Here is a 25,963-nt window from a genome sequence, read left to right as displayed (position 1 = left end):
AGAGAGAGGAAGAGAGAGGGAGAGAAAGAGAGATGAAGAGAGAGAGAGGGAGAAAGAGAGAGAGGAAGAAAGAGAGAGAGAGAGAGAGAGAGAGGGGGGGGGAGGGGAAGGGACTGAAGGTATCATGTAAGTAAGAAGTAGGAGAGCTAGGATTTGAACTCGGGTCTTCTGACTATGGCTAAAATTCATCTACTTTTTTTCTACACCATGACTTGAAGTGAGATCTTTAAATCCAGAGTTCCTTCTGCTGAGTTCCAGGGAATCCCATAAAAGTTATGGTGGCCAATCTAATCCATACAATGGCCAACCATGATTCCAGAGCTCATCATGAAGCAGGCTACCTGCTCCCCAAGAGAGAAAGGATGGACTCAGGGTGCAGTGTGAGACTTTTTTTTTTGGATGTGACCAATGGGGGAAATATGTTTTTATTTTTGTTTGTTCTTGCACATCTAGACATATTCTTTGTTTTTTCAATTGTGCGTGGGTAGGGAGATAGGAGGGAGAGAAGGTGGATTTTCACCCATTAAAAAAGAAATTATCCCCATTTATTTAGACGAATAAAAAAAGTCTTGCGTTCTAAAATGATGGTAATGATGTGGTCTGTTCTAAGGAGGGGATTTCTCTGCAGTAAGGGCGGCCTTTTGTCCTTCTCTGGTTCTTTCTGTCTCTAGCTGGAAGACCTGATTTGAATATCTAAGAGATTCATTCATTCAGTGAATACTTATTGAGCACCTAAAAGGGTAAGGTCCTGGGCTCAGAGTAGCAACGTGATTTCTCCCAGGTAATGTAGTATGTAAGGCAGCTAGGAGGCATCACAGTGGAGTCAGAAAGTCTCATCTTCCTGAGGTCAAATCCCGCTTCAGACACTTATTAGCTGTGTGACCCTGGACAAGGCACCGAACCTTGTTGGTCTCGGTTTCCTCATCTGTAAACTGAGCTGGAGAAGATGGCCAACCACTGCAGTATCTTTGCCAAGAAAACCCCAAATGGGGTCATGAAAAGTTGGACAATATTATGTATGTCAACTACATCGTCATTGCCATCACCATCACCACCACCACCATCGTTATCATCATTAATTACTATGTAGGAGAGTAACTTCAGGTTCTCACTCCTGGTCCAGAGCCAGGGATGCTTCTGATTTTCCCTGAGAGTAAGAGTCAGTGCATCTAAGAGGTGCCAGCGGGGTGGGCTTGGGGAAGAGTCCCTTCCTGCCTTCCTCAACCAGGGCAGCCCTGTCATCCTCAGACACAGTTTCCTGCTTAGTGGATAGATGAGAAAGTACATTTCAAGGTCCAGCTCAAGTCCCATTTCTTTCATGGATCTGTTTTCCTCCTCCTGCCTTTCCCAGAGATCATTGCTTCCTCACAAAACCATAGAAGGAGACTCGGAGCAGGAAAGGACTTCAGGGGTTGCCCACCCCACCCCACCCATTCATGTTGTGGGTCCCCTTTTAGACTTTGGATTCATCTTTGAGTTCTCCGCTGAGTGCCTGGAAAATATTAGGGGTTCAGGCACCCTCAAGTGGTGAATTGAGACTTTGCCTTAGAGAATGCCAAATCTCTCTGAGACAGATGATCAAGGGAGCTGGGTGCCTCTCAGAGAACTTGACTGGCCTCTACACAAAGAGGCTGGCATGGCATAAAGAAGGCTGGTCTGGGAGTCACAAAATGGGTGTCTGAGCTTCAGTTCTGCCACTCTCTGGCTATGTGATCTCTGGCAAGTCATCCCCCTTCTCTGGGCCATTTACTTATCTGGGACAGAATGTGAGATGTGATTATCTTTGAGGTCAAAGGATCACAGATCGTGGATTTTTAGAGGAGGAAACACATGGGGTCCTTCAATCCATGCCCTTACTTCACAGATGACAGAACTGACTGTTAAGGTTAAATGATTTGTCCAGTTACACAGTTATTGAAGATTTGAACCTGGGCCTTCCTGACCTCTAAGTCCACTCTTTTATGCCTCTCTCAGTTGCTTCCTGACTCTCACTTTCTAAGTTCTAAGGTCCTTTCTGGCTATGACATGCTGTGTTCTAAGGTTCCTCCCAGTTTTGACATTTTGTGTTCTAGAGTCATATTCTATGTTCCAAGTTCCCTTCTAGCTGTGACATTCTAGGTTCTGAGATCCCTCCCAGCTGTGACATTTTCAGTTCTAAGGTTCCTTCTAACTTTGACATTTTATGTTCTCAGGGTTATATTCTATGTTCCAAGTTCCCTCCTAGCTGTGACATTCTAGGTTCTAAGGTTTCTCCTATTTGTGATATTCTTGGTTTTAACATCCCTCCCAGTTCTGACAGTCCATGTTCTAAGACTTTCTACACCTCTAATATTCTAGGCTTCTAGAATCAGGGTTTTTGGGCAAAGACCCAGCCAGAGTAAAAATAACAACAACAACAAACAACCCATGGGTGCATTACCCCTTGCTCCTGGCAAATCTGCGTTAGCCTTTCCAGCTGCTCATCTTGGATGACCTTGGCTTTCTCATACTGCTGAATGACCATCTCCAGTTCCACCTTCACCGGCAGGACATAAGCTGAAAGGAAAGAGACGATCGCTTAATAAGCACAATGGTGGAGGCTGGTGCCTTCAGGGAGCTCGACCCTTTGTCCTGCCCTGGTCAAACTGGCCTGAAGCACCGAAAGGTCGGGCAACTTGACATCTCGTGCTTCTGCTTCTTTGAGGGGAAGCTCGGTGGTTCTTAAAGGCTCCCAGAAGATGCAACCTAGTGCGAATGGTCATAGAACCAATTTTTAGAACTTAGAAGAAGTTCTTAGAACCAATCCAGGAACACTGGAATGTTTACCTTGGGCTTTCCAAGTGGTTCGGAAAGACTGTTCAGTCCATTTTAAAGTTTCATGTTATCTCTAAGTTGTTTGCCACAGTCAGACTCCTGGTAACTTATACACTGTTCAGGTCTGTGGGTTTAAATCCTGCCCTTGATCTTTACTAGTTGTGTGACCTTGGGTAAGTCACCTAAAAACTCTCTATACCTCAGTTTCTGCATCTGTAAAATGAAGATAATAATAGCTCCTACCTCATAGGGTTATTGTGAGGATGAAATAAGGTAACATGTATAAAAAGCTCTTTACAGCCTTAAAGCATTATATCAGTGCTAGTTATTATTATTGCTATTGTTATTGTTAGTTGTACAACCACAGGGTAGTCATTGTACCTTTTAGAACTCAGTTTTCACATCCATAGAATGGGGATAACAACATATTAACTAATTCACTCAGGTCCTATCAAATTGGAATTGCTGCCATCTTGTTTTCATTCTCTCCATTATGATCAGATATTAAACCATTCTGCCAATGATGTTGGATATTATCCTTATTCAACTAAAGGGAGGGAAGAGAATGAGCATTTATATAGTACCTACTATGTGCCAGGTACTATACTAAAAGCTTTTATAAATATTATCTTATCTGATCCTCATAAAAGTCCCAAGAGGTAGGTGCTATAATTGTTCCCTTTTTACACATGGGGAAATTAAGGCAAACAAGGGTGAGGTGCCTTGTCCAGGGTCACAAAACTAGCAAGTGGCTGAGGGTGGGTTTGAATTTAGGTCTTCCTGACTCCAAGTCTAGTGCCTTCTCCAAAGAAGAAGAGATCTAAATTGCCCTAAATGTCTCCATTCTTTAGCTCGTCACCACCCAGAATGTCTATGTTCCTTCTACAAACTGAAAAGCCCAAACCTTCCTTATCTTCCTTAAAAATGCCAGTCATTTTCCTCACTAACACATCCTCCTCCTAAAGCTTCATCATTTCATCCCTGTCTATTTCTTTTCTATTTATTCTAGATTTGGTACATCCTGAACCCAGAATTCCCCAGCCATCAGCCTCCATTCACTCAGGTTTTCCTTATCACTGAAGTTCTGGGATTTAGGGGGACATGGCAGCCTTTTCCCATTATCTGAAGGTCTGCATGAGCAAGGGGGATTGGACTTGTTCTGCTAATGCCTTCCTCACCCAATTAAGTGATGTAGTTCTTGTATATCTACGTCTGCATGTATACAACATTTCCTCTGACAGAATGGAAGCCCCATGAAGGAAAGGACTGTTTATTAGTGGCTTTGTATCTCTTGTGCTTAGCATTGTGACCGGCACATGCCAAGAGCTCAAGAAATGCATATTGATTGACTGATTGGCCTCTTGACCGGCAGAACTAGGGCGCAATGGATGGGAGCTGCAAGCAGGTACATTCTTGCCTGACGCAAGGGAATCTCTCCTAACAATTAGAGCTATGCCAAAGTAGAATTCAGTTCTGGAATTCACATCCTCTAATTGAATGGTTCCTCCTAGGTCCTCCATGGAAGAAGGGCACCCTTGCCTCATTCCTTTCTAGGCTGAACTCTGGCTTTCCCCTTTTATCTCCCATGCCCCCTTCACAATTCCCAGTTTTCTTTAACATTTTGTCTTCCCTTTTTAGAATGTAAGCTCCTTGAGAACAGGGATAGCCTTTCTTAGCAAAGTGCGGACATATACTAAGTACTTAATAAATTTCTGTTGAATGAAAGGATGGATGGATGAATGAATAGAATGGGCAACCTAGAGCAGTTAGAGATCCCTCCTCACTGGAGGGCTTCAAGCAAAGTCAGGATGACTATGTGTTAGGGCAGTTGTAGAAGAGATTCTAGCAAAGCTCTGTCTATACTATATAGAAATATTTATATGTAAATGTGTATATGTAATACCTCAAAATATTTATGGAAGCACTTTTCATGGTGACAAGAACAGGAAACAAAGCTAGTGCCAATTGTCTGGGGAATAATTAATTAAATTGTGCAACATGAATATAATGGAATGTTGTTTTGCCCTGATAAATGACCAGCACAATGACCATGGAGAAGCATGAAAACATTTACAAAACTGATGCAAAGCCAAGTCAACAGAACCAAGAAGATGATAGATACACAATGGTTCTAACAAGCACAAAACAAGTTGCAATTAAATGTTACAAAAGTATGTAAAGAACAATCTTGGCCTCAAAGAAGAGATGTAAGAAGACATCTCCTCCTCCTTTGGAGAGGCAGAGACCCATGAGCATCAAATGTAGAGAACATCAGTTTTATTTCAGTGCATTGATAGGTTTTGCTGAATGCTTTATGCTTCTCCATTTGAAGGAAAGGCTTTATGGGAATGGAAATAAAAATGTCAATAAACTTTATTATTTTATTTTAAATTGTATTAAATAAATATATCAAATAAGTGAGGCTGCCCCTTCGTGTGTGCTTGGATTAGCAGCAGGTTCACTTAGTGTATCTTTTTACCAGGAATCTTCAAGAGGGGCAGGGATGTCAGGGGGAAAAGTGAAAGGCACATCTGGGAAGAGCGTTCAAGATAAGAGCTGTTATCTTCCATTAGTGTCTAAGCATCCATCTGGGCACAGCAGGTGTAGGAGATGCGGGATGCAGAGTCCTGGCTCCCCGAGGAGTTGTCATTGTGAAGGTCTGGCTAAGAGAGGTCGAATAGGACTGGGGCCATCAGGGAGGCAGCGGAGTTCAGCGGAAGGAATCCTGGACTCAGCCTCGGGAAGCCTGATCGTCAGCCTTAGTTCTTGTATTTACCAGCTGTGGGCAAACATCTACTGTGTGCCAGGCACTGGCCAAGCATTGTACAAATAACATCTCATTTGATCCTCCCAACAGCCCTGGGAGGTAGTTGCTGTTATTGTCCCCAGTTTACATTTGAGGAAACTGAGGCAGACAGGATAAGTGACTTGCCTAGGCTTACACAGCAAATGAGTGCCTGAAGCTAGATTGGAACTCAAGACTTACTGGCTCCAATCCATCCTCTAGCCACTTGGCTACCTCTTTCTAACACTCAATTTCTTCCTCTGGAAAATGGGGACAATCAAGCTTGCAATCCCTAATTTATAGGCTTGTAGACACATAGATTTTGAATCTGAAGGGGCTTTAGAGGTCTTAGAGTCCAACTTCTCATTTTAGATATGAAGAAACTGGGTCCCAAAGAGATTAAGTAACCTGACTTTGGCTATACAGTTAGTAAATATCTGAGGCAAGATTTGAACTCAGGATCTGACACTAAATTGTTCTCGGAGCTTAGAATTATGAAATATCCGAGCCTGAAGGGGCCTCAGAGACCACATATTATAACCCAAGAGGCAGTATGGTTTAGTGGATAAGGTTCAGGACTTGGAGTCAGGAGATCTGGGTTGAAATCCTATGTCAGACATTTATTAGCTGTGTGAGCCTGGGCAAGTCATTTAAGCTCCTGGTACCTCAGTTTCCCTATCTGTAAAACAAGGAGGTTGAATTTTATGGTCTCTAATGCCCCTTCCAGCTCTAAATCTATGATTCTACAATCTTCATGACAATCCTGTGAGATAAGGGTTATTCCTATCTCCTTCTTATGGATGGGAAAACTCAGGTGAACAGAGGCAAAGTGACTTGCCCAGTTTCACACAGCTCCAGACTGAAGCAGGATTTGAATGTGGGTCTTCCCAACTCCGAGTCCAGCTCTCTATCCACAATACCCTTTAGCTAGCACCAGCTTGTCAATGTCCTTAAAATGTACATCTCTAAACTGAGGGAGTTTGGACTAGAAGATATCTAAGGTCCTTGATAGCTTTGTACCTTCGATCCTATGACATTTATTGCCACCTGTCCTTCCAAACCCATGGAACCATTGGGTTCCTTCCTCCATGAAGTCTTCCCTGATTCTCCCTTTGATTTTGCACATATCTAAAATACTAACCATGTAATTTAAAAATTCTTGTTCTGGGAGATGCTTCTCAGGGTGGGAGTATATGGCAAGGATCTGTATTATGTCTCCTCTTCCCCTTCCTAGCCTGCAAGTTCCCAAAGTCAGGGGCTACTTCTTATCTCATCTGTGAGTCTCCTCTAGTGCCAGGCATGGTGCCCAGGTACACAGAGGGATGCTTCATGTTTGCTGAATGACTGATTGACTGAGGACAGTCAGTAAAGGAACAGGATAAAATCCTCAGTTGGCTGGAGGACTGATCTCTGGGGGGCACTTTATACTGCCAGAGAGGATGGGGTCCTCCCCTACCCCCCCCCACTCCCAGAAGAATCTTTCTCCAGCTTTGTACTTACCATCGATGATCCTCTTTACTCTCCATATTCGGAGGGCAATAGTCAGACTGATGGCATCCCATGGGCTGCTGGGACCATTGGCAATGGTGGATGCCACCATGGGGGCCAAGGATAAGATGATCACAGCCCCATCAAACACCTGGGAGGAGGAGAAGGAAAAGGAGGAGATCAGTCAGCACTGGGAGCTGTCCAGATTAGCTGGGAGGAGGGCAAGGTGGTGGTATACAACATCTGTTCCCATTATAATATCTAGAAGAAATGTTTTCAAGAGGTTGTAACTATTTCCCCAAACTGGAATTTATGCTCCCTTTTCCCAGGCTTCCCAGTACTCAGGCACTTCTTCCAGGAAGCCTTCCTTGGCTACCTCAGCTCTTAGCGATCTTTCCCTGTCTTGAACACCAGACTTAATTGACTCACTATCTTTAGGGGTTTGTTCCCATTCACAGACACAGACAGGTGTAGACTTGTAAGGGACTATAATTCCTTTAGCCTAGAGAGTCCTTAACCTTGTTGAGGATCATAGACCCCACCTCTGGCAGTCTAGGCAAGTCTTGAGATCCCTGCTTACAAAAGCATGCCATAAAATACATGGGATTACAAAGAAATACTACTGTCCAAATATTTTACCAACCAAGTTCATGAATCCTAGTGATCTAGAGCCTGATGAGACTTTCTAGATGAAGAGTCTGAGATTTGGAAAAGGTAAAGAAGTCATTTACCCAAAGACTCACTGCTCATGTGAGCAGGGTTTAACCCAGGAACCCAAGAGTAACAATTCCCAGCCAATTCAGTTCAATTCAATTCAATTTGTTCAGAATTTGCTCAATGTACGAGGAACTGGAAGATGAACTGGAAGAAACTTTCGCTCCTCAAGGAACACAGAGTCCCATAGTCTAGCCATGCTCTCTTCTACTTAATTGAGTTGGCAAATAATGAGATGAGAAGGTGTGTGAATGTGCCTTTGAAATGGGAGATCCCCAAACAGTCAGGCAGACAGAAGGCATTCCTGTTACACTGACAGTCTGATTGAAGGGAAGGTCAAGAGAGAAGGGCTTGGAGTTTCTTTTTCTGGACCTGAGTGACTCCATCATTCAAGGAGCTTCCATTTTACTGGGAGGGCTCGGTGTGAACCCTGAATGGTCAGGAGGGGTCACATCTTCTTCCTACTTCTGCTTGCAAAGCTTTTCATAATAGTCTTACCATCTCCTCCATCTTATTGCTTTGGAGAACTCGGTTGTAAAGTGTCATCAAACCATGTCAGAGCTCTGGGTTCTCCAGCTCCATCTTTCCTTGGGAGAAACTTTATTCTCCCAACACTTGGATATCTAATCTAGTGTCTTTGACTCTTTTCATTTTATTCTCCACATAGTGGGGAGACTTGGCTTCTAGTCACAGCCTACCTACCTACCAGAGGAAAGTCTACCAGTAAGCCAGTCTCTCTTTGCTTCTATGTCTTGTAATGTTCAGTTGTTTCAGGTAGGTCTGACTCTTTGTGACCCCATTTGGGATTTTCTTGGCAAAGATACTGGAGTGATTTGCCATTTCCTTCTCTGGCTGATTTTACAGATGAGGACATTGAGGCAAATGGAGTTAGTTGACTTGTCCAGGATCACACAGCTAGTAAGTATCTGAAGTCAAATTTGAACTCAGATCTTCCTGACTCCAGGTCCAACACTCTATCCACTAGGCCATCTAGCTGTCCGTGTCTTATTAAAAAGAGTAAAATTTCTTTCTGACTTTTAACCTAAATTATACTATTGAGCTTTTTTCCCACAAAAATAAGTTAGTAATAGTAGAATTGGGGGCAGGTAGGATAGTGGATAGAGTGCCAACCTGGAGTTAGGAGGTCCTGGGTTCCAATCTGACCTCCTACACTTCCTAGCTATGTGACTATGGGCAAGCCACTTAACCCCAATTGCCTAGCCCTTGCTGCTCTTCTGTCTTAGAACTGATACTAAGACAGAAGCTAAAGATTTTTAAATATAGTAATAGTAAAATTCATAACAGCAAAAATTACTATTACAAGGGCAGTTTGGACCAGCTGACATTGGAGGCAGGAAGCCCCAGATTCCAATCCAGCCTCTGATACATCTTGGCTGTGTCTCTCTGTACCATAGATAATTTTCTTAAGACTATAAAATACACAGAAGATGCTGATCTGCATGAGGAGAGATTGTCTCTCAGAGGGAGCTCCCTACTCTACACTAACGAAATCTCGGGTCCAGTTCTTGGAAAAAGAGAGTAAGGCATGCCAGAATCTGCATTTGTGGAGGGAATCTCCATCCTGAGAAAACCACAGATTCTTGGAGTATATTATTATTAATTATAATGTTAAGATTTATGCTGAGTCAAAGTCCTTTTCCATCGCCTTATCATGGCACGGAGGGGACTCTAGGTTCTTGAAGAAGATGGCAGCAGAGTGAAGGTTCTAGCATGTCCCACCAACCTGGAATTGCCTCGGATATGGACAAAATGATTATTGACCATGAACCAGCTGGGTTAAGTTCTGAAAACCCTATCACCAGGTTGTCCATCGGGTAGTAAAAACTCTCCCAAACCCCAACCCTGCAGACATGTCTCCAACCACTGCTTCTAGACTCTCCATCTACGCTCTCCCTGCATGTCCTCTCTAATCACCGCCATTGGTAGTGGTCAGATTCATAATACACCAAATAGTCTTCTTTCCTCTGATTCTGTTGAATATCCCAGCTTGCTGCAGTCTCTGCTGGATGTGTCGATGTCATAAGCTCCCCAATGAGTTAGAGACTTTTCCCATAACCCTCCTTTCACCTACAGCAGGCTTTTCCCCAGGGAATCTCCATCTGTGCCCACTCCATGACACAGTTATTCCAGCTAGAGCAACAATTCTCAGGATTGAGGGGACATTCTTAACTTGGTCTCTTCCTTCTCTTCACAAATGCCCTCTCCTTGGCATCTCCCAACAGTTCTTTGTATCCTATATGTTTTCATATATCTTTCTTTTTTTTTAAAACCCTTACCTTCCATATTAGAATCAATACTGTATTGGTTCCAAGGCAGAAGAGTGGTAAGGGATAGGCAATGGGGGTCAAGTGACTGCCCAGGATCACACAGCTAGGAAGTGTTTGAAGCCAGATTTGAATCTAGGACCTCCCATTTCTGGGTCTGGCTCTCAATCCACTGAGCCACCCAACTGCCCCCATATACCTTTCAATGAAAGTAAATTAAATTTGATTTGAGCCACTCCTTGGAATTGATTGGGATTGTCTGGGGCATTTTGCCAAGGTTGGGCATTGATGATCTAGGTTGGATAATTGTCCATCAGTGGAGTGGGGGACATTTTGGGGGATGAGATATGTAACTGTCTTCAAACATCTTAAGGGATGTCATGTAAAAAAGGAAGAGCTACAGCACTTAAGATACTGCGGTTCTAGTATTTAGAGTTTCTAGGAGCCTTAGTGATCCCCCAGTGCAGGGATTCTTACTCAAAGGATTCATGGGTGGATTTCAGGAGGTGAATGAACTTGGATGGAGAAAAAGATACTTTTATTTTCATGAACCTTTGGTTTCCTTTGTAATTCTCTGTATTGTATTCTGTGCTTTTAAAATCATTATTCTGTGGAGGGAGCCATAACTCTCTGCTCCCCAAGGGGTTCATGATACAAAATTCAGAATCAATGTGTATGCCGTGTGTGTGTGTGTGTGTGTGTGTGTGTGTGTGTGTGTGTGTGTGAGACAGAGAGGCAGATTTTGGTTCAAAGCAAGGAAGAATTTTCTAATAATATCTAATAAACTATGGAGTACCTATGAAGGTAATGAATTGCCCATCATGGCAGGCTCTTCAATTGGAAACCGGATGAACTCTTTTCAGGGATGTTGGAAAGGAGAGATTCTTGCTCAAGTAGGAGTTGGGTGAGATGGCCTTTGAGGTTCTTCTACCCAGATCCAATTTACTACACTAACCATTTGGATCTTTATTACCAGCAACAGGTTACTTAAGGTCCCTGTCTAGAATACAGTACACAGAGTAACCTAAAGGAAGGAGAAAGGATGGCTTTTAATCTTATTGTGTAGGCACCATTACCTGACTTCTTAGAGATTACTGATCATAGGACCATTTACTAATCAATTAATCAAACAAGGTTTATCATGCACCTACCATATGTCAGGTGTAGTATGAGCCATATAAAGAAAGAAGATTGTAAGCCTTAGGTTAAATATTGGGTCCCCATTATTATTTTTTTTCAAGAGGGCATACCTCTTCTAGTTCCCCTACTAAAGAAATTGCCTTTTACTTGCCCATTCCTGACCAGAGCCAAACATGGTGGTGGCTAATGGGAAGTATGGTCCTCTTATGACTACATTAAAGTTGAAAAAAGGGATGAGAAATGGCATAATGCAGGAGAGTAAAGAGACCAGAGTTCTAATTCCACACCTGATGCTTTCTAGCTCTGTGACCTTGGGCAAATCACTTATATCACTGGGCCTTAGTTTGTCCATCTGTAAAATGAAGGAATTGGACATGGCATCTTGAAATCTATGAATCTATGACTTCTCTCTAGGCTTGTGCATCCTCAATAAAGATGCTAGACTTCCAAAATTCTTTCAGCTTTAACGTTCTGCATTTTAATGACTCTTCCAGATTCAACATTTGACATCCTGTATTCTAGGCTCTGTTTCTTACAGTTTTGCCATTTTGTCTTCTAAGCTCCCAACATGATACATTGCCTATTCTAAGAGCCTTCTATCTCTGGCATTCTGCGTTCTTCCATCTTCGATATTCTTTCTACTAATGACCCTTTTAGGTTCAATATTTGACATTCTGTATTCTAGATTCTGTAATTTCTAGCTCTTCATTGTGTATTCTAAGGTCTTCTAGCTTCCAAATTCTAACGAACCTACCAGATTCAACATTCAATGTTATGTATTCTAGCTTCTGTTACTAGGTTCTGTTACTTCTAGCTTTGCCATTTTGGATTCTAAGTGGTTTTATCTTCCAGAACTTTACTCTGCTGTTCTAAGAGCCTTCCAACTCTGGTATTTTATGTCCAATGATAAAAAAGGGAAGAGATACTTTTAGTTTTCTTTTTCCAATATTTCCTCTGTCTTCCTCCCTTCTTCCCTCCTCCCTACCCCTCGCCATGGATACCAAGAGTGAGAATAACAGTCCTACCTCTATTTTGTTTTCGATATAATCCCAGATCCCGAGGACCACGATGCGTAGAATTGTCTGAGGAGACAAATGAAAAGACAAGAACCAGCTTCATTTTATGGAAATTGCTTGCTCATAACTTCCTTCAGGAGAAAAACAGGGGCTTTCTGATAACATGGAATTATAATATCATAGAAGGTCAGAGTTGGAGGGGACCTTAGCAGTCCTTTTGCCTACACTATACATGCATAGGAATGACCCCTGTAACTTCCTGATAATTGTGCTTTACAGATCTATTGGAATACTTCAAATGATGGAGAGCTCATGGGCTTGGGAATCATTCCATTCCATTTGGAAACAGCTCTAATTGTTTCTTAATATTAAACTGAAACCGGTCTCCCTGTAACTGTATATCCCAGCTCTGCTCTTTATTCTGTGGCCTTGGGCAAGCCACTTCCCCTTGTTGGGCCTTGGTTTCCTTCTTTTTAAAAGGAGGGTATTTGGACTAAGTTCTTTAAGTTCTTTTCCAACTCTAAGGGAAGGTTGGAGATGGAACACTTCCTGAAGTCATCTGGTCCTGCCAGTATCTTTGGCCCCTAAATCCTCTGAACCAATGACAAAATGGGTTCCCTAGGAAATAGTCAAGATTCCTTATTGAAGCTATCCCAGCCCCATTGCTCTAGAGAGATGCTGCCTAGCCAAGAGCCTGTCTTGCTCTAATGGTGACATTTGGAGGAAAAGATTACTGCTATGACCCAGGAACTATTTTTCTTGAAAACCATTTTTCTCCCCCACTTCAGAATGGGGAATGAATGGGATCTACTTTAGCAAAACCCAGCATTCTTCTCTGGCTCTCATCTTTTCATCATTAGCTTATAGGAGCTCAGGATCTTGCAAGCAGTCCTGTCTACTCCCATCTTGCTCCTGGACCATAAATGAGAGGCACTGTGGGATATGGACCAAGGTGGGCCAGCCTTGGGGTCAGGAAGACCTGGACTTGAGTTTTGCCTTTGATGCATATGGGCTGTGTGACCCCAGGCAAATCACATAAACCTTTCAGTACCCGCAAGATACTCTAAGAATGTAAGTTATAGATGAAGTCACTTAGCCTCCTTTTGAGGAGGGCAACTAGGAGGCCCCATAGATGGAGGGAGGGACTTAGAGTCAGGAAAGTGTGACTTTGAATCTTGCCTAAGACACTTCTAGATGTGTGACCATGGGCGAGCTATATAACATCTATCTGCCTCAGTTTCTTCATCTGTAAGATAGCATCTACCTTATCAGGTTTTATGAGGATCAATGAGTTGGCATATGGAAAGCATTTTGCTAACTTTAAAGTGTGCTGTTGTTGTCATCATCATCGTCATCGTCATTGTCATCATAATCATCCACCCCCAAGGAAAGGGATTCCACCACCTTTCCAGGCCATCCATTCTATTTTTGTAATTGTTAAGAGAGATAGCTAGCTGTCTCAGTGAATAGAATTCTTCCTGGCCCTGAAGTCAGTGAGACATCTTCCTGAGTTCAAATCCAACCTCAGACCCTTCCGAGTTGTTTGACCCTAGGGAAGTCACTTCATCCTGTTTGCCTCAGTTATCTCATCTGTAAAATGAACTGGAAAAGGAAATAGCAAACCACTCTAGCATCTTTGCCAAAAACCCCAAACACGGTCATGAGGAGTTGGACACAATTGAAATGACTGAGCAACAACAACCAAAATTGTTGGGAAGTTTTTCCTGACATCAAGTCTAAATTTTTCTTTCTGTAATTTCTATCTATTCCTCTGCCCCTCTGGGGTTAATAGAACAAATTGAATCACTCCTCCCATTAAAAATAGTCCATTAATAACTTGATGGCATCTATTATGTCCTCCAAGTCTTCTTTCAAGTTAAATTTGCCCAGGTATTTTCCCCTGATGACTTCAGCCCTGCCCCCTACCTGCCAGATCAAAGATATGGGGGCTCAGAGCTCACAGTGTTCAGTAAAGATCTTTTGGAAAAGGCCTGATGACTACCTATTGGGTATGATACACAAGGAATTCTTGTTCAAGTATAGGCTGGATGATTAGGCCTCTGAAGTCCCTTCCAAAGCCAAGATTCTGAAAGTCTCAAAGGGGTGATATGAATCCAGACAAACTGTTTCTTCACCCCAAGATGAAGAAAGCTCTCAATAGCAAGTGCACAGGCCAGGATGGCTCCCTTCCCTGCCCTATCCCAGACCTTTGAGAAGCACTGAGCATGCGTTCCCCAGGGACAAGGAGCTGGCAGGTGGAGCTTTAAACACTCAGGAAAACTGCAGAGCCGATAAAATGATGAGAGCTTTAAGGATTTAAGTGATAAAGGGTAAGGGAATGGGGCAGCTGGAACCCAGCCCTTAGAAACGTCTGGATTAGCTACACAAGCCCCACCCCCCCAAAGGACCTTTTAAGGCTCAGCTCAATTCCTGTAGAGTCCATGAAGCTTTCCCAGCCCACTCCAATCCTGACCAATGATCCTTCTTTGCCATTTATAACCCCCTTTGAGTTGTTAATGATCTTCAGAGAATCATACATTGAGAGCTGGAAAGGACTTGACTTTAGAGGTCATCTCGTACAATCCCCTCATTTTACAGGGGAGGAAACTGTGGTGCAGAGGGATCATGACTGGTCCCTGGTCACAAAAGTATTGTGGCAAAGCTGGAATTTAAACCCAAGATCATAGAGCCTGCCTGGAGGAAGCCTCAAAGCCACTTAGTTCAATCCCTTATTTTAAAGATGGAGAAACAGATTTAAGTTCTTTGGATTGGATGGATCATAGATGGACCAACCACGACTGGAATCAGGTTCTCTGATTCCAGAGCCAGAGGAGTCATATTCATTAGGAGACCTGAGTTCAAATCCAACTGGGTTATTTGTGTGATTCAGGTCAAATCATTTGGATTTCAGTTTTCTCATCTCTAAAATGAAAAAGTGACCAAGATGAAGTCCTTTCCAACTCAATGTACTAAGAACTCGTGACCAGAGGCATAACTAGCAATTTTGGTGCCCAGGGCAAGTAACACAGGCTCTAAAATCCTCTTCATAATTCATGATATGTAAATAACACAAGCAACAAGTCAGATGAATTTAATTGGGGCTGAAAGGGAAGCAATTAGCTTTGTAGTGACTTTTGCATGGCAGAAAAATGCAAGTGTCCAATTTTTGAACTCTTTAAATTTTAGTACTCTGGGGGAAAAACTTCCTAAAAAATCACACACTGCCTTTGCTGGAGTTCTGCCTATGAGTCAGGAGTCTCAGGCTGTTATAGCTTGAGGAGTCCTCATCTTAACCCAAGAAGAGTGATAAAGGAATATTGGATCTGGTATTAGACAGGGGTTCAAATCCCTATTTCAAATCTCAAATTACTCCAGACCCCCAAAACCTCCATTTGCAAGTTTGTAGTTTCTGTGGGGGACAGTTAGATGGTGCAATGGATAAAGCACTGGGCTTGGAATCAGGAAGATTCATCTTCATGATTTCAAATCCAGCCTCAGATACTTCCTAGCTGTGTGACCCTGGGCAAGTCATTTAACCTTGTGCACCTCATTTTCTTCATCTGCAAAATGAATTGCAGAAGGAAATGGTGAACCATTCCAGTATCTCCACCAAGAAAACCCCAAAAGTGTCATGGAGAGACAGACATGATTAAACATCTGAACAACAATAACAACAAAAGCTATCGTGAGGCCAAAATAATTTGCTTCCCTAGACCTCAGTTTCTGAGAAGGTAAAATAAGGGAACTAAACCCAATAATCTAAATCCTGTGATTCTAAGTGTATGGGGCCAGGACAAGGAATAGGAGATTTCTCAGGCCATGTCTTCACAGCTCATTGGAGCAGCTACCAGAAACCTTGAGATGCCTCATTGTGCGTTAGAGACTACTCTGGGATCTCAAAGCATAGAAGGGACTTTTTCAAGTCTTACTAAATTAGAAGAGTGAGGAAGGGTAAGGGGCGAGGGGAAGACACTCAAAGGATATGGCATGGTCTCTGCCCTCAGGGAGCTTGCATTCTTATTGAGTCAAGATGTATACACATGAAGACATAAGTGGTAATAATCAATCCTATAATGGCTGCTATTTACATAGCACTTTAGAGTTATTATCTCATTTGATCCTCACCACAACCCAGGGAGGTAAGGGCTGTTATGATCCCCATTTTAAAGAAGAGGAAACTGAGGCTTGGAAAGGTAAGTGACTTGCCTGATCACATAGCTAGTAAATTTCTGAGGCAGGATTTGAACTCTCATCTTCTTGATCCCAGGATCGGTGCTCTATCTACTGAGCAGACATTCAAGAACCAAGAGCTACTGCTACTTGGTTGCAATTAAAGAAAGCCTTTCCTTCCTCTCCCTCTATTTTTATACCAGGTCCATCTATATCTGCAGTGCAGTGAATGCTAACCCTTCTGAAAAACAATTTGGGATTATGGTGGGAAAGTTACCATTTGACCCAGAGATCCCATTGCTGAACAAACAACGCGGAGAAGTCACAGATAGAACGGTCCTATGAATACCAGAATGCTCACAGCAGCAATCTATTTAGTAGCAAAAACAAAAAGAAAACTGGAAATAAAGTGGATGCCCACTAACTGGGGGATGCTAAAAGAATTATGGGAGAAAGATTTTATTTTGTTGTAAAAAAAAAACACATATACGAGAATTCAGAGAAACATAAGAAGGTATGGATGGAAAGGAGCGACTCTGGAGGCAGAGGAGCCAATGCTTGCTTGCTTCATCTGTGACCCTGGACAAATCATTTCATTTCCCTGAGCCTCAGTTTCCTCATCTGTAAAATGAGGGGACTTAATGCTCTGAGGTCTCTGCCAGCTTATGATCTATAATCTTATGTTCCTATATTAGCAGTTATCTATAATGGAGATTTACCATTTGATATACAATCTTCTCTGTTCTTTGTATAGGGAAATGTCTATGTTTGCTGATATTGGTCAAGTTCAGAATAAAGCAAAACCCCACAAAAGGCACCAGCAATATTTGCCTGCTGGCTGCCGCTTAGTTAGTAGCCTCGTTGAGCCAAGGTCCCCCCTGGATAGAAGTGCTAGTGAACACTCCCAGGGCAATGGCACTTTCTGCCCCCTTCTTCCATGCTGCCTCTCCCTGTCCTAACCATGACATCAATACAGGCAGAAGGGATTCTAAGAACGAGGGGGATTCAATGGCTATCAGTGTCAGGGGTGGGAGGGAGCTCAGAGGTCACTTAGTCTAGCCAGTGTCTGAATGTCAAATGTCTTCTCTAAAATCCCCAGATAGCAGCCTTCTGGAGGAGCTCCAGGGAAGGAGAAACCAGGGCCTCAAGGGACAGCCAACCTGCTTCACTGTGGGTCTGACTGCTCTTATGAGTAGGAAGTTTGTCTTTGCAGAAAGCTCAAGTCCATTACCTTTATTCAGACCTGTGGGGCCAAGCAGAACAAGGCCAATCCCTCTTTGTTAGGAGAGTTCAACATATATATGTACATATATATTTAAAAAATATATATATATATATATAGTGTAATGGTTAGAATTGGTGGTCGCCAAAATTATAATTAATCCTAAAGTCACAAGACTTAATAGCAAGATTTATTAATAAGAAAAAGAAAACAAGAGAGAAATATAGAAATGAGGTGAAGAGTATCCTAGCCTAATAATCCAGAGCCTAACAACTCAGTGTCTGTCTCCAAATCTCAGCTTCAGAAAATAACATGCTTCCCCCCCCCCCAGCTTCCTGCTGGGTCTCATCTTATAAATCCTTACTATATCCACTAGTTCTTTTAAATCACTCCCCAGGAACCAATCTGAGTTCTGCAATTAGCCTGGCACCACCCAGGGGGGCAGTGCCTGTAGGATCAATTTCATGGTTGCTGACTGATCCAAATTCAAAACAAATGGAAGGGAAGTTCAAATCTCTGATTGATCAAATCAACACACAAATTCTCCTCTCATTATATCTATCTATCTATCTATCTATCTATCTATCTATCTATCTATCTATATATATATATATATATATATAGAGAGAGAGAGAGAGAGAGATAGGGTAGGTAGGTAGATAGATGAATGGATGGATGGATAGATAGAGAGAAAGAAAGGAAGGAAGGAAGGAAAGAAGGAAGAAAGAAAGAGAGAGAAAGAAAGGGAGAGAAAAAGAAAGATGGACAGATAGAAAGATAGACAGATAGAAAGATGGATAGATAAAATGATAGATAGAGAATGTCAGATAGACAGGTTGATATACAGACAGACACAGAGATAGATAGGTAAGTAGGTAGATAGACACATAGACAGAAAGACAGATAGACAGAGGCAGATAGGTAGGTAGGTGGGTAGACACATAGACAGATATAGGCAGATGGATAAATAGGAAAAAAGACAAATAGGAAAAAAGACAGATAGATACAGACAGGCAGAGAGATAGATAGGCAGATAGATAGACAGGTGGACAGACAAATAGACGGATACATCTGGACATACAGACAAATAGATGAAGATAGATCAGCAGATAGAAAGGCAGAAAGAAAGACAGACATAGATGCTAGATCAGTTGATAAAAGGATAGGTAGATAGAAACAGATAGGTCTATAGATAGAAACAAGTAGATCAGGCATGTTAAGTGCTTCCCAGCTAAGCATTGGGGATGCACATATAAGCCAAAAAGACAGCTCCTTCCCTCAAGTAACTTGTATTTTCTTGGGCCATGAAATACAAAGGCAAGGGAAAAGGTTAGGGGAGAAAGCAAGGGAGAGGGTACCTACACAGGGTTATTGTCCAGAGAGTGAGGAATGGAACTTGGGGTGAAGTGAACATGGCCTGAGTGTCTTGACAAATTGTCCCAGCCAGGACCTTCTCAATCAGAAAAGAGGGCAGTGGGGCAGGGGCATCTCCAGTGGGGGAAGCCCACTATCGAGGAGGTGGAGACATCCAAGGAGGGAAGATGGTGATTATATTCTCCCTCATTTTTTTCTTCTCCAGATGAAACATCCCCAGTTCTTTGAATTAATTCTCATCTGGCATGGTCTCCAATCTCCTCAGCACCATCCTGGTTATCCTTCTTTGGATGCCTTTTAGCCTTAAATGGAGAGGCAGCATCGTATAGGGGAGAGAACTCTTGACTAGAGTCAGGAACACCTGAGATCACATCCTACCTCAGAAACTTGATTCATTATATGACTCTAGGCAAGTCACCCAACTCTTTCAGCCTCTGTTTCTCATCTCTAAAATGAGGATAATAGTACTTATCCCACAGAGTTGTTGTAAAGATCAGATGAGATCATATATGTGAAGTGCTAAGTAAATCTTAAAGTTCCAGGTAAATGGGAGTTATTATTATTATTATTATTATTAAGAACTGAACCTATTATTTCATTGGTCTAGGGCAGTGATGGGCAAACTACAGCCCGGGGGCCAGATGCACCCCCTGAAATGTACTATCCAGCTGCGCAACATTATTCCTAATCTGATGAATACAATGAGTATTATACAATACAATGAAACTTTGAAAGAATTGCCTTAGAAACAGACTGAAGATGAGCATTTCCTTTCCTTTGGCCCCTCTTTACAAAGTTTGCCCATCACTGCGGACTCCCCAGGTGAAGAAACTCCCTCTGCCCATGCATTTTGGTCCTTAGAGATGGAAGGGTAAGAGAATTAATAATAATAGCTATCATCATCATCAGTATAATCATTATTATTTCATGTCCTTCCTAAACTATGGTGCCCCTAATAAGCCTTCCGAAATATTAGAAGAAGATGGAAGCCCTGAGGGCTGAGCTGGTCCTAGAAAGTTGCCTGGAGCAGATGGGACCAGAGTTGGACTTGCAAATGACTGAAACGGCCACATCTTCACCTGTTCTGAGCAGATGTGCACCATCTGCGTGGTCTGGTGCCCTAGAGCCTTGCTGGGGTCTCAGAAGTACCATGAGCTTCCAAGGCAGAGCAAGATGCATCTTTTCTGCCAGGGTGAGTTGGACCTATAATAAGTCCGAGAAACAACATTGACAAAAACTGTCTTTGTTTGTGTGACTGTGAGCAAGTCAGTTCATCTCTCTCAGCCTCAGTTTCCCTAGCTGTAAAAAGGAAACAATCATTACACCAACTTCACATGAACAAGAAGTGATATTTTCAAGTTTGTGAAGCCCTTTAGATAGACCACAAGACAGAGTCAGAACAGTTAACTTAGGGAGCAGGAAGGCAGCAGCCTCTGCCAAGACTCCTGATGAAAGCGCCCGTCTTTCCTCCACTGCCCAGTGGCCAGAGATAAAATCAGGGAGACCTTGGTCTTCGGGTTGATGTTTCAGGTGGATACAATGGAAAGATGGACAACAGAAGCCACGCTTCATGGCAGAGGAGTAAAGCTCTGAAGAGTCTGGTCACCAGGATGACATTTTTTGATCATAACAACGTCATGCTCTGTGTGCTCCACGGGAAGAACTTGTGCATGGATGGACAGTTCTATAGGCTGCTTGGCCACCTAAAGCCCTGAGGGCACGGGAGGTTTGGACAGCACGGACGTCGTCACAGTATCAGTGATGGCCCTTCCTTACCTTCTCAGGGGTGCCTGTCCCCAAAGTCCTGGGATCCTCGTAATCATGGGAGGGTAACATAGGGGTGTCCTTTAGAAATGATGCAATATTGATTTCAATGACTTAAAAAATTGCCATTAAAAAAAAGCAGCAAAACATTTAACTTTGCCAATAATTTTAGATAATACTAGATTCTTTCCAAAAGGATTGTGGGAAGATTATGTTTAATTTTTTTTAAATTACTGCAATGGGACAAACTGAACTGTGTAACCTATGATTGTGTTTCAGAACTTTAACATTCAATGTGTAAAGGGTTTGAAAAGGGAGGTAATAGATATACATGAATATATATTATACATTACATATGTGTGTATTATATACATTCTATAGACACATATATATTTCAACACTTCGTCTGTGATTCCCCAGGTAGAAATGCTTTTTCCGCCAATTCAGATCACAAATTCCATTATGCCTTTGTAGATGGTCTTTACGGGTGGCTAAAATGGCTCTTTTTGCCTGCCCTCGGCTGATGAATCTTTCTGCTCTTGGTTGGGCTGGTCCTTGAACACCAAACAAACTATTCTGGAGCTGATGCTCCAAGCCTTCCCAATTTGGTAGAATCTTCCAGCAATGGCCTTCTGCTAGCCTTTGGAGGATGCAAGCTGACCACCACCCCACAACAAGGTACAAAAGGAAGCCTTTCTGGCTGGTCCATTTTGCTCAGGAATCCAAAGATTGTTGGGGGAAAAGAGTTTGAGGATCTTCTCTGGGTTGTCCTGCCCTCTCTGGTCAAAGCCTGGAGAAGATTGTTGATGGACACACACATAATAAAGGTAGGAATTAAGGAACAAAATTTAAATGCAGACAGTATTGGTTCAAAGAAGTTCTTTCTAAGGCGCTGTATTTTTTTTGTCTTCTCCTTTCCATTTGTTTGCATGAGAAATTAAAAAGACTAAAAGAAAAAGAAAATCCTTAGAATTTATAAAATGGAGGAAGAGTGTCCAATGGTTTACTTTCATGGACTTATGGGATTTGGAGCTGGAAAAGACCTTAGACACAAACTCAAACCCTTCATTTAAAAAAAACAAAAACCCTCACCTTCCATCTTCGAATCAATACTGTGTATTGGTTCCAAGGCAGAAGAGTGATGAAGGATAGGCAATGGGGGTTAAGTGACTTTCCCAGGGTCACACAGGTAGGAAGTGTCTGAGGTCAAATTTGAACCCAGTCTCTAGGCCTGGACCTTGATCCACTGAGCCACCCAGCTGCCCCCACCAACTCTCACATTTCGCAGAAGAAGAAATTGAAAACTAGAGAGATAAGTGATCTGCCTAAGGTCTCATTGGGACTTCAGGGCAATTAGAACCCAGGTCCTCTGACTTCCTATCTGGCATTCTTTCCACTGTTCCATACTGGGTGATTTTTGAGCATCAGAAGTTTCATAGAATACCTGAACTTGAATGAAGCTGGTTTGATGGGATGAATGTCCAAGGAAGGAGAAGAGTCCAGAAATGTCCTTCTTTGGTTCTGTTTGGATCCTCCACCTCACTCATCAATAACCCACTGTGAACTTGGGGCCTCTGACAAACAAAACACCCCAGAATCCCCTAGGCCTGCCTGGAGGAGGCTGGGAACACAACTCATCCCGGATTTTTTAGACGGAGGGGAACGACTCTCAACTCTGCGCCTGACCTTTCAGTGAATTCCCTAAATGGGAAGAGATTTCTTTTCCTTCTCGTGAGCTGCATGGAAAATTCACTGCCTTCCCCAAATCCTCCTTTTGACAGGGATGCTGTGTTCTGGTAAGCCGGGGCGGAACGGGAAGGGTGGCTAATGGGCCTTGACTGCCTTGCACATTCCGAGGCCCACGGCTGGCACCTGGAAGGCTCATCAGGCAATCCCTTCCTAAAAAGATTTCATGCTTCGCTCCCTGCCCCTTCGCTGGACCCACCTGGCTAGTGTTAAGAAATATGTGTTGGCGGAGTCTGGATGGGGTGGGAATGATTTCAGGGGGTTAGCTCAAGTCTCCGTATGCTTAGTTTAGCCCAGGAGGATGAGGAAAAGGAAAGGTTTAGGCAAACACAAAGATCCTGTTTGAATTCATTCATCCAGTAACGGGTCTGAACCCCTCTTCCATTCAGGATCTGTTCTGGGCACCACAGAGAGGGGCACCCGAAGATGGAGAAGACGCCGTGTTTGCCTTGAGTCTTACAGTCTCGCTGGGTGACAAACGTGAACGTTTGAAACATTTAAGCAACAATATAGAGTATTAGGTGATATATAGCTGGAATGAGGGGTGCAGAGAATAAGGGTTCTGTGCTGTGAATAAGGGAAATCATGCTGGATTTGGCTGCATTGGGCAGGCTTCAAGGAAGAGAGAAAGTAGGGGTTGAGCTGGACTTTGAAGAGAGGGGAAGATTTAGGGAAACAGAGATGAGAGAGAAGGCTGGTGGGGGTGGTAGGTAACCCACCCATGAACAAGGCATTTAATGTGCTGGCATTTCCTAGAATTAGAATGCCCTTTAATAAATAGTGACTCAGTTTGACTCTGGGGTCATTTCAAAGACTCAAGGAGAAGAAGGAACCTCAGGATACCAGCTAGTCTGATATTCTGTGCCTTCCACTTTGATCATGACGAGCTAATGTCCTCTGTCACACTGTGGACTGATATTGAGTTTGCAGTCCACTAAGATCTTGTGGATCTTTTTTCTCCCAAACCGTTCCCTTGTTATGCTTCTTCCCTCTTGATTTTTTGAACCTGAGTTTAGTCCATTTGACTGATCCCAAATAGGAATCTCTTCTAAAACATGCCAATGGGTGGTTAGATATCAGGGAAGGAGAAGTCACTGCCTGTGAGACGAGCCATTCCCCTTTGGGACTGATCTAATTAGAATATTTCTTCTTAGGCTGAGTGTTTCTTTGCAACTTCCCCTCCTAGCTCTTGGTTCTGTCTTCTGCGACCCAACAGGACAAGCCCGATCCCTTTTTTGCACAACAGATCTTCATTTGATGATGATGCTCATGTCCCCCCAAACTCTGGTCTTCAGGACAGGCATCTCTGGTTCTTCAATGGGTCCTCCTGGCACAACTTCAAAGGCATGGAGCCCTCCTTTGAACACATACCAGCTGGTCAATGACCTTCCTAAAATGTGATTTCAAGTTAGGCAGGATATTTCAGATGTAGCCTGAATTGAGCAAAGGGCAGCGAGAAAAAGACAGCATCTTCCTCGCTCTGTGCCTTCCACTTTTATCATGACAAGCTAACGTCCTCGGTCACACTGTGGAGTGACATTGAGTCTGTAGTCCACTAAGATCTTGTGGATCTTTTTTTCACCCAAACTGTTCCCTTGTTATGCCTCTTCCCTCTTGATTTTTTGAACCCAAGTTTAGAACTTTCCATTTGACTTAGAGACATTTGATTTTATTCCATTTGGCTCATCATGACAGCCTGGTGGAGTATTTTTTTCACTGGCTCTCTTGTCCAACAGGTTAGCTCCCACTCCGGTTTCTCATTCATTCTCAGTTTTTGAACAAAAAGTCTCTGGTCACACCTGAAAAACAAAGGGAAAACCATTTGTTGGTACATTAGGCTGCTCCACTCACAGGTCCCTCCTGAAAATCACTGAATCCAAAGGGAAATATGAAAGGAGCAGAGGGCGATTTATGAAAGGAAATCTGTACCCTGGGAAGCAAATCCACTCACTGGGGCACCACTTGGCCTTTCTGAACCAGCACAGGGATAAGTCCAGAATTTTGCATTTGACCCGAGTCTTGCACTTCTGGTTGAAAGGGATTTAAACTTCAAGGGAAGGGAAGAGGGGGAAAACTGGGTACTAAGACAGATAGCATACATCTGATGAATGTAGAAAGAAGACTAGCAAGAGCGACAATTAGAATTGAACAGGAGATAAACTCCAGGAAAAGAGCCGTGATCTCAGATGTCTATTATGCACAAATGCATAAAATAAGTGAAAAAAGCAAGATGAGCTAAACATTTGAGCTCAGGAAGGCAATTTCTCCTCATTGGTATCCTTGGTGCGATGAGACCTATGACTGGAATGTGGTACTGGAAAGGTCTATCCTATTGAGAAGCTACTAAATACAAAAAGATTTTAAAAATTTAAATGACATGTCAAAAGGGGAGAAAAGGTATACACTAAGAAGCTATCTTCATTGAAGGAAATAAAGGCACTAGAGCAGGGAAATATGGTGGAAAGCAATCAGATGGGGGCAGACCCAGAAAGGACATCATTGTTCGAGGACATTTCAGATCGCCTGGTCAGAAAGAGGAAGAAGATGAAGCTTTTGGGGAAATGTTCAGAGGTCTGGCATGGAGGCATGATCTAGTAACAGGAGAGGCAAGTTGTGATGTTAAGGTTTAATCACAAACTCTGTGGAGGCAGGCAATGTATGCTGGTCTCTCCTTTAAGTCCAACCTCCATTACTAACATTTTACTCCATCACTTTCTTAATCTAAGACAATCCACAAAATAACGCATCAAAGCCAGATTTGGAGTGTCTGTGGATTTCTGAGGCGTAAGTGCTCACACGCACAATTTTCCCAATTGGCTCTTGCCAGCCAGCTCTAGCACACCTCTAAGCAGAGGACTAGAAATCTAGATCTGGAATCTGCTGGACCTTTTCCTCTCTCTTTATCAACAGAAGAGCAGCTCAGTGTTTTTGATGTGCTTTCGGTGATCATTTTCTTCTTCGGAAGGTAGAAGAATCAAGGATGGAATTTCCTATCCTTTATTTGATTCTCACTAAAGAAAGAAGAATCAGTTACTGGTTTATAAATGATAGGAATTTTGGGGCAAGGGGAGAGACCATTGCATCTTAGAGTTTTTAGAGAGAAGCAGAGGACATCCATGAGTGGTTTAATCTGAACACCAGATTTCAAAAGGATCAGACAAAACATAGGTAGGTTTCTGTGGACTAAAATGGGAAAGTCAGTTTGAAAAGGATGGCAAACTCTCAAAAAGATGTCTTTGCCTTTTCCCCTTTCTTTTCAAATCATTCTTTCAAGGAATGGCTCACTGGGGAACTATTACTAGGGAAATGAAGGTGATATAAGAATGAAGGGTATTCATAAAAATAAAGAGAAATGTGTGTTTAAAAAAAGAAGCAGGTGTATATTATATTATATTATATTATATTATATTATATTATATTATATTATATTATATTATATTATATTATATTATATTATATTATATTA

The 25,963-nt window shown here is 42.6% G+C and overlaps 1 protein-coding gene across 1 annotated transcript in view; it reads right to left on the bottom strand.

Annotated features, from left to right (window-relative positions):
- TMEM266 (transmembrane protein 266) overlaps positions 1-25,963 on the bottom strand; it is a 181,615-nt gene that overhangs the window by 39,996 nt on the left and 115,656 nt on the right. The window contains exons 2-4 of the mRNA XM_044660292.1: positions 12,231-12,287; positions 7,079-7,217; positions 2,420-2,535 (exon numbers count right to left, since the gene is read on the bottom strand). Coding sequence (XP_044516227.1) covers positions 2,420-2,535; positions 7,079-7,217; positions 12,231-12,287 — 312 coding nt within the window. The remainder of the gene's footprint in view (positions 1-2,419; positions 2,536-7,078; positions 7,218-12,230; positions 12,288-25,963) is intronic.

Source organism: Gracilinanus agilis, chromosome 2, assembly GCF_016433145.1.
Source record: "Gracilinanus agilis isolate LMUSP501 chromosome 2, AgileGrace, whole genome shotgun sequence".
Lineage (NCBI taxonomy): Eukaryota > Metazoa > Chordata > Mammalia > Didelphimorphia > Didelphidae > Gracilinanus > Gracilinanus agilis.
This window is presented reverse-complemented; position numbering and strand designations above follow the sequence as displayed.